The 9,278-nt window shown below is 47.6% G+C and overlaps 1 protein-coding gene across 1 annotated transcript in view; it reads right to left on the bottom strand.

Annotated features, from left to right (window-relative positions):
• Nucleotides 1–8,416, bottom strand: part of LOC307199300 (vomeronasal type-2 receptor 26-like) — a 34,089-nt gene extending 25,673 nt beyond the window's left edge. Inside the window, exons 1-6 of the mRNA XM_079947118.1 lie at nt 7,454–8,416; nt 5,998–6,277; nt 4,060–4,872; nt 3,737–3,964; nt 2,651–2,777; nt 1,252–2,489 (exon numbers count right to left, since the gene is read on the bottom strand). Of these exons, the coding sequence (XP_079803244.1) occupies nt 1,591–2,489; nt 2,651–2,777; nt 3,737–3,964; nt 4,060–4,872; nt 5,998–6,277; nt 7,454–7,701 (2,595 nt within the window). The 5' untranslated portion in view covers nt 7,702–8,416 and the 3' untranslated portion in view covers nt 1,252–1,590. The remainder of the gene's footprint in view (nt 1–1,251; nt 2,490–2,650; nt 2,778–3,736; nt 3,965–4,059; nt 4,873–5,997; nt 6,278–7,453) is intronic.
• Nucleotides 8,417–9,278: the final 862 nt, after the last annotated feature.

Below are 9,278 nucleotides of genomic sequence, written 5' to 3'. Positions count from 1 at the left end.
TGTTTTAAGATAGTGGCGTTGCTCTGAGTCAAGTCCCCCCCCCCCCTCGTCTCTCCTCTTCTACGCCACCCCTGTGTCGGCTAATCTGAGCCTTCTGCTTCTGAGCTTTCTCTTCTGCTCTCAATGCTCGCCTGGTCCTGGGAGAAGGGGGTCAGGAATGACCAGCTTGTAAAACACATAAGGGGACTGCACTCCCAAAAGCAAAGCAGACATTAAAAACAATGTACAGCAATGGCTTACATGTTAAAAAATGCGCCAAACACGTAAACACATAAAATCTTTGGGAAAAACTAGCATAGAAAATTGGCCCAGAGTCACCCATGGATCCGAGTCTGGGGATTTTCTTGACGGACTAGTTGTATCGGGGGATGGTCTGCACCTACAGATCTGTGGACAGAATCTGGCAACCATCCAGGTCATCTTACGATCTTTACCTAAAAGGAGAAGATCAAATTTGTGTTTTTCTGGGAGGTCAGCAAGACTCTTCAGCAAGTGGTCAGTAGTATTTCTACGTGCCTCATTTTAGAAAGGACATCTAAAAAATAGATGTTCGGGGCTTTCTATATCCCCCAATGGGCAGGCACAAAGTCTCTGGGCATATGGGACTTTTTGAAGGATCCTTCCAGGACCGGGGAGGGCAGAGCCAAGTTTCTGGCAAGTGTATTTTTGGATACAAGAAAATAGAGATATACTGCCAGTTTCTAGAGTTTTGTACTCGGGGAACCTTAGGCAGTCCTGTTGTCTCTCACTGTCTATAATTCTTTGCCTGACCGTGGCTTTTGCTTGGCGCAAGCCCAGGCTTAAAGGGGCTTGAGGGGCAAAGCCCAGTTTCTGAAGAATGTTCAGGACAGCCAGCCTGACTGGAACTGGTCGCAAAGGATCAGTGGAGCTATACCAAGCGGGAGCAGTTTCAGTGCCAGCCATTTATATATTGAGGTTGGGCTGATATGAACCAAAACTCTCATCATCCCCGTTTCTAGTCTGACCCAGGTGTTTGAAACACATCTGGGGACTTGTACAAGGGCTCTAAGAAGTTTGGATTGAACTCTCTCGAGGGGGAGAAAGCAGAGGATGGCGGGCCTTCTGCAGCTGAGCTCTCTGTTCTACTATCCTCAATGCCTGTCTTGTCTTGTGAAAAGGGGCGGGGGGGGGGGTCAGGAATGCTTTCCAAAGACACTGAGTCTGTCAGCTGTCTCTCCCCTCCTCCTCCTCCTCCTCCTCCTTCCTCTTCCAATCTTCCCCAGCTTCTACCCTCTGCAGCCTCTGAACTATGCCCTTCTGTAAACAACTGATCCAAATCCATACTGTCCTCCAGAACCAGTCAGGATGACCCAGATGAGGATCAGGAGCATAAAAAACAACAACATGACGTTTAAGGTATCTTGTTGGAATCAGCCTGTGAAAAAGATTTTCAGTCCAAGAGCTTGTAGTCGTGGCAGTTATTATAGGTTCATTTTCATCATTCATGAGTTATGCAAAATGAAGAGAGATTTTATTGATGGAGCGTTAATCTAAAAACAACTGTGTGTGTTTCCTTTCTGCAGTGTTGGATAGAATCAACATGCAATACTTTAAGAATCCAATGCCATCTTAAGTCCTTGTTCCCAGGTGCTCCTTTGTATTCAGATCAGGCCTCAGCACAATAACGAAGCACTTGGGGAGGAAGATGCAGCCCAGGAGCCCAGCACTGGAGGCCAACATAGAGAAGATCTGCACGGCCACCATGTACTTGCCCTTGGTGCTCAGGTAGGTGGGCACAAAAGACACCCATACACTGCATAAGACCAGCATGCTGAAGGTGATCAGCTTGGCTTCGTTGAAGGAGCCAGGCAGCTTCCTGGCTAGGAAAGCCACCGTGAAGCAGATGGCAGCCAGGAAGCCCAGGTAGCCGAGGGCAACATAAAACATGGCCACAGAGCCTTCGTTGCATTGCAAGATGATCTCTTCCGCCTGGGAGTGCATGTCGGGCTCTGGGAATGGGGGAGAAGAGCCCAGCCAGATGGTGCAGATGAGAACTTGCCCCCCAGAACAGGAGATGACAATGGAGTTGGCCAGACTCTTTCCTAGCCATCTCCTCACCCTGTTCCCTGGCCTTGTGGCCAGGAAGGCCAGCACCACCGTGATGGTCTTGGCCAAGAGAGAAGAAACAGCAACGGAGAAGATGATGCTGAAGGCCGTTTGTCGGAGAAGGCAGGTCGCTATTCTTGGTTGCCCAATGAAGAGGAAGGAGGACAAACATGAAAGCAGAAGGGAGGCGAGCAGGATGTAGGAGAGGTCCCGGTTGTTGGCTTTGACTATTGGGGTTTCTTTGTATTTAATGAAGATTCCTAACACAATGCCTGCTGTAGAAGATAAGAAGAGGACAATGGAAGCTAAGGTGATCCCCAGATGTTCTTCATAAGCCAGGAAGGTGATAATCTTGGAGACACATTGATCTCTGTCCTTGTTTGGATGCTGATCTTCTGGGCATTTGGTGCAACGCTCTGCATCTGAGGAAGAGGAAAAGAGTGGCTTCAGCATCTCTTACATCCATGACCACCTGTGCTCTGGAAATAAGAATGTGTAAAGAGGTAAAGAGGGGCAAGAAATTCTTTGTTCCTTTTTTGCAAAGGGCAAGAATGCTTCCTCTCTTGTAATCCTTCTCACCCACCATCTTGGTTGGACATGGTTCCTTCCGCACAAGGATCACAAGCATAGCAGCAAACAGGCCTTCCTTCTGGAACCACCTTTGCAAATCCAGCTTGACATATTTTGCTGCACCTGGAACGAGGCACGGCCTAACCATGAAGATAAGAAGGTGCATGGAGAATCAATAAACATGATAGGGCGGGCAGAGAAGGTGAATTTTGACAGTTTGGAAATTACCTAAGAGGATCTCTTGTCCCCTGAGCCTGTCCACTTTTTGCACAGAAGCATCTCTTTGTTCGTTTGTTTGCTTGTTCATGCAAGTTTTATATCACACGTTTGTATACAATTCAAAATGTTGGTGCTGATCTTTAAAGCCCTAAATGAACTTGGCCCTGTACGCTTGAAGGTGTGTCTCCTTCCCCTTTATCCAGCCCTGACCCTGAGGTCCAGCTCCAAGGGCCTTCTGACGGTTCCCTCCCTGTGAGAAGTCCCGTTACAGGGAACCAGGCAGAGGGCCTTCTCAGTGGTGGCACCCTCCATGTGGAACAACCTCCCATAAGATGCCAGGGAAATAAGTAACTAGCTGACTTTTAGAAGGCAGTCCTATACAGAGAAGTATTAAATATTTGAGGTTTTATTGTACCAATTGGCTGTTCAGGGCTTTAATGTGGTTTTGCCAAACTTTAGGATTTGGATAATGTCCCACATACCAAACCACAAGCTGCACACACCTGGGTGTAAGACTTAGAGAAAGAGTTAGAGAAAGCCAGCCTCCTTTGATGCTGGGGTTTGTGGAAGGTGTGGGAAGGAGAGAGAGAGAGGAAGGGAGAAGTGGAGAAGAGAAGAGAGCTGGGTGCTGCTTTCTTTCCTCCCCAGGTGGACTGAGAAGGTCCTGGCTGGGAAACATAGTCTGCCTTTTCTCAGGATGCCTGGGCGCTAGCGCATTCTCTCCCCTCTCAGCTGCTGTGGCAAGAAGGAGCAGCGCTGGCAGCTGAAACTGGGTGGAAAGGACACCACTGGTCCCCCTTCTAAGGTCATTTGGCAAAAGAGGCTCCAGGAAGAGGATGAGCAGGATCTCCTAGCCTTCTTCCTGGGTAACATCCCCTACCTTGTGAAACTTCTCAGGCCACTCAATGGCTTCTGGGTTGATGGTGAACTTGATGCCAGTAGATGCCTCTCTCCTTGTACTGCCAATCTTCACTAGAGCACGAGACTCATTGGGAAACATCACCCAATTCATGATATCAAAGTCAGGAGGCAGCTCCCAATTCTCATCCAAACATATTGTGGCCCTGGAGGTATTCAAACACTGGATTTCTTTTAAGAAAGGGTGGAGCTGGAATGACAGGGAAAACAGCAGCATTTCACTGTTTCTCACTTGGAGCAAGTGGCTCTCCAAAATAAGATTAATGCAAAAGACAATAAAATCACCTGCCATGGCTGAAGCCTTCCCTGTTCCCATTGGGCTCCTCCTCCCACCATCAGCATCCGCCGTGGTCTAGATGAAAACGCAGCATTTAAGGCCTGGGCTGCAGCTTGGACATTGATGTAAGTGGCATAGCTGTCGGCAGACAAGACTCTCTCAGTCTCCCCTTGGGGCAAAGCCCCCCGTTCCTCCTTCTCTCTGCATCTTATCCGGTCTTTTGGGGATAAAACATGCTTTGCATATGAACAGTTAAATGCTTCATCCAAAAAATGGATAAGAAGACTGGACAGGGATTCATCATAACCACTTTTGGTGCTCCTTATTCTGGTCTTAATTGCGAAAGAGAGAGAACCTTGAATGTGCTGGAAGAGTGGAGGAGGGAAAGTCAAGCCAGTGCTGATGCCCAGGAAAGCTGTTGTGATCCAGACTTTCCCCCCTATTTCCTCCTCATGATCCGTACATATTTCTATTATTAATAATATTTCCACTGTATCAGTTACATAGCAAACAAATACCCCAACTTGTCTCCATCTGGAAAAAGATTCACTTGGGTTCATCAGTGGAATTACATCCTCTTCTGCCAATATTTTTGACAAGGCAACGCAGATGCCTCTTCTGATCATCAGAGGTGTCATAATGCTCACAAACCTTTCTCCACTGTCATTGTCTGCAGCCAAGAGGCCAACCCACGTCCATCCGAAATGGAGGAGCAACTCCACTATACCTTGGTACTGAATTTCATCTTTGGGGAGCATCTGGTAGAGGAAAGGGAACTGTGTTTTATCTTCAAGAATCTGGGCTGTGAAGCCATAACTGAGCTGGTGAGGAAAGGAAAGAGTAATTGTTTTGCTTTCAGGAAGGGAACAGATATTTAGTAATCTGAAATGATTAATATCTAACCAGAATTGTGCTGCTGGGATCAATGGGAGTTTTATTCCGAAACATCTGGTGGTGTCAGGAACTGTTCAGATGAGAAGAAGAGGTGGAGACCCTCAAGAGTCTTCCAGGGAGGGGGCAGAGGAAGACAGCATGGAGCCAGGTTTGTGGTGGTGAGAAAAGGACACAGCCCAGAAGAAGAAAAGAGCTGGGGAATGTTGGAAGGTGAGGAAGAAGGGCAAGGTAGCAGATCCACCAGCCCTGAAGAGAGACAGGAGTCAGATGCAATGGAGACAAGATCGGAGCCAGTTGAGACTAGGTCCCTTGGGAGCCTGCTAGATCTTCCTCCTTTCTCTAAAACCAGGCGTTTCACCCACATCACAGAGCAGAAAACGACCCAGAGGCAGAAGGGGTCCCTTGGCCGCCACCGTAGGCAGCAGGAGGGGCCTGATATGCAAGCTGGGGCAAGGAGGAGGGGGCACACTGGGCAACAGCTCCAGCCTGGAGGGAACTTTGTGGTTCTCTGACTGTTTTGCTTGGTACTAAGAAGTGAAGGGATAAAGATGCTCTCTGCCTGCTCATGAACAGAAAAAATGTAATAGAACATCACAAATACAACATAATTCATATAGAATAATTTACAAACCATCAGTTAAGCATTTACGCTCTATAAAAAAACAATTAAGAAAACTACTCATAAGCTAAACAGCACAATTTCAACAAAAGTAACTTTATAAGATTAACAAAATACCACAGTATGTATAATCTATGGAATAATATTAACACCCTCAACAAACCAGCAACCAGAAATGAACCGAGTACTCTTGAATTCATGCACCCAGTCTCCCCACCGCATGACTCATGATCTTTCTCTCAATTCTGTTCACTAAAAGACACATGCAGATAATGTCCATGGCAGCAGCTCAGGGCTGGAAGGTGGAGCAAGGCAGGTGGGAGAAGCCTTGGCTTGATGGCCAGCACATAGCTCAGGGTTTTCCCCCTTAACTCCCCCAGGAGAAAGTAGAGTTTCCTCCTGTGTCCCTCCATGCCCTCTGTCCCATTCATACCTGTGGGATTTTGTAGATGCCTGACATGGTGGAAATGTCAGAATCACTCCTTCCAAGAACAGCCAGAAGGGGATTCTCTTCTCCGCAGCGATAATTGGGAATGTTTCTTCCGCTGCCTGCAAGCAGCTCTAGCATAGCATCTGAAGTCATCCTGGCATCAAAATAGTTCTCATAGAGGTTGTAGCCAAGGGTGGTGTTGGGTAAGAGCCTGAGATCCCGGTTGATCTCCTGGATGGTGAACAGGAAGGACAGGGTGTGCCCGTAGAACGCAAATGTGTCGCTGCAATGAATGGACCAATTTAAAAGACTCAAACCCTATTCACAGGTGAATGATAACAAAATATTATCCACAAAGATTAGTCTCTATTAAATTATCTTATTGCATTTGTATCCAACCCTTTCCTGACTATTATACAATAAAGATTTGGAGATTTGTTCTCCAATCCAGGAGTGTAGAGGTACTCTGGAGAATAAAACAGAGGGGGGAAAATGAATCTCCCTCCCCCCAAATTTGTGAAATACTAGGAAGTTGCTGCAAATGTTTTGCCTGTGCTTTTGCCCCAGGAGTTTGGCTCCGTCAAAGGGGAGCTGTACACATTCCCCAGCAGTTATTCAGAAGGAAAAATGGGGGTCAAGTAGGGGGGGTGTTTTGTCCAGGGTGACCAGTGGCTTAGGCACAATATGAGTCCAGGATCTCAAAACTTCTTTACTTAGAAATCAGGATGAGAGAATGAGAGACAAGGAGGAGGAGGAGGAGGAGGAGGAGGAGGAGGAGGAGGAGAAGAAGAAGAAGAAGAACAAGAACAAGAACAAGAAGAACAAGAAGAACAAGAAGAACAAGAAGAAGAAGAAGAAGAATTGCTCAAGTTTAAGAGCTCTGACTCCATAGCATGGGAGTCTCCTGGCTTTTATTGTTTTATTTCTTCATTTTGTAGAAAGCATATCTTTCCCTCTCTCCAGCTAACAAACGTCACCCAGAGGATCTTAACATTTCATTCTCAAAACTGCTCTATTCCTTAAAAGCAATTCTGACTAGGCAGTTTATAAATTGTACCAATAGAATAGTAATAAATCAAATCTTGGAACCTTGAATACTGCCTGAGTTTCATGCCAGCCTCACCTCCTTCCTGCAGGTGGGAAACTTCAGGGGATCTCTTTGATCCCTGACCTGATTCTCTTGCATTCTTGTGTCACCAAGCTCCAAAAGCAACCCAGTTTTTACTAGGGAAGATGCAAGGAACTGGGAGAGGCTTTGGGGAAAATCTTTTCCTGGACTCCAGCTCCCATCATCTCCAACCATCAAGGCCAAGGATCAGTTAGGCAAGAGGGGAGCTGTAGTCCAGCAATCTCTGGAGAACCCCAGACTCCTCAATCTTGAGAAAGGGGCTCTCTCCTTCAGAGATAGGGCCCAGGGATGCTTAAGGATTTTGACATCCCTCTGTAAAGAATTACTTACCCCACAATCCTGGTGAAGGGTGTCTGGGAAAAGACATAGGGATCATATTCTAAAAAATCTTTTGGAGATACGATTCCACCAATGAGAAAGTCTCCAGGCTGGTAGTAATTGCGAGCATCAGTTTGATCTCTGATCAGATTCAAGGGGCATTTTGCCTTCTGCTTCACACAAACTCCTTGGGAGCAAATTAGCAGCAGGAGCAGCAAGGATCTCATCCTGGCTCTGCCTCCTTCACGTCTGTTACTCATGTCTCCTCTTACCTCCTGACCCAGCCAAGCAGGAGAATCACAAGACTCTCGCAAGACCAAAGCTGCAGTGGCTTTCCTGGGGTGGGTTGGGGGCTCAGCTCTGGCTTCCCTCTTCCCCCCAGCCCTTCACCTGCTCCAAATCCCGACTCACTCTGTCTCCAACACAGGAAATACTGCCTGCAACAACTTTTTCTTTTTCACTCACGGTACAATTTATAATGTCATGCTCCTGTTGGTGCTTCTGATGCAATCTCCAGAAACATCTCTTGGGCTTTTAGAAGAAGAAATCACTATGATTTTGATAATTATAAGTGGCAAAAATTTCACCTAGATAACTTTCTGGCGTCTTGAATCCTCAAGGAGCAGCTGCAGAGCTGGAGGAAAACATGTTTGCCATGCTGCTCTAACATTTGGCATAAATCAAGGGGGGGGCAGAGTTTGGCCTGAAATTTGTGCACAGGACCTCCAGAGAGAGACCTGCACCTGGATCCGACCAAAGTCCCAACTAGTCCAACACCCTGTAGCTCACAGTGGGAAACTAGAGAAGCAGGACCGGAGGGTCCCAAGGGAGCTGCTCACACCTTCTCAAAGGATTGGGGTGCTGAAAGCTTGAAAAGGCTACAAGCCCCCAAAGTCCTGCTCTGGCTCCACAGGGGAGAGGGCTGTTGTGCTCAGGTCCAGCCAGGGCTTTTGATGGAGACATTGGGTTGTCCACTGTGAGAATGGGATGAGGAATGACAATGAGCCGTTGGCCTAAATGAGCCAGCAGACCCCTCAGATTCCCAGGGCTATTATTTCCTAGTTGCATTGCTGATCATAGGCACTGTGCCACCCCACCCCCCATCAGACCCTTTCATGGAGCCACAAATGGTAATAATAATAACAATGACAATTTATTATTTATACCCCGCCAATCTGGCTGGGTAAGAGGAAGGAATGCTTGGCAAACCCTCACCGTGATCAGCTCCCGCCTGGAAACCTATGTCCCCACTGTGGAAGGACATGTGGATCCAGAACGGGCTTCGCGTGGGAGGGCATTCCACAGGGTGGGTGCCACCACCGAGAAGGCCCGGTTCCCTGTAACTTAGCTTCTCGCAATGAGAGAATTGCCAGAAGCCCCTCAGCACTGGACCTCAGTGTCTGGGTAGAACGATGGGAATGGAGATGCTCCTTCAGGTATACTGGGCCAAGGCTATTTGGGGCTTTCAAGGTCAGAACCAACACTTTGAATTGTGCCCAGAAATGCACTGGGGGCCAATGTAGGTCTTTCAGGATCAGTGTTATGTGGTCTCAGTGGCCACTCCCAGTCACCAGTTTGGCTGTCGAATTATGGATTAGTTGTAGTTTCCAGGTCACCTTCAAAGGTAGCCCCACATAGAGCACATTGCAGTAGTCCAAGCGGGAGATAACTAGAGCATGCACCTCTCTGGCAAGATAGTCCGCGGGCATGGAGGGTCTTAGCCTGCGTACCAGATAGAGCTAGTAGACAGCTGCCCTGGACACAGAATTAACCTGTGCCTTCATAGACATCTGTGAGTCCAAAATGACTCCCAGGCTGTGCACCTGGTCCTTCAGAG

The sequence above is a fragment of the Podarcis cretensis genome, assembly GCF_951804945.1.
Source record: "Podarcis cretensis genome assembly, chromosome: 12".
NCBI classification, from domain to species: Eukaryota; Metazoa; Chordata; class Lepidosauria; order Squamata; family Lacertidae; genus Podarcis; species Podarcis cretensis.
This window is presented reverse-complemented; position numbering and strand designations above follow the sequence as displayed.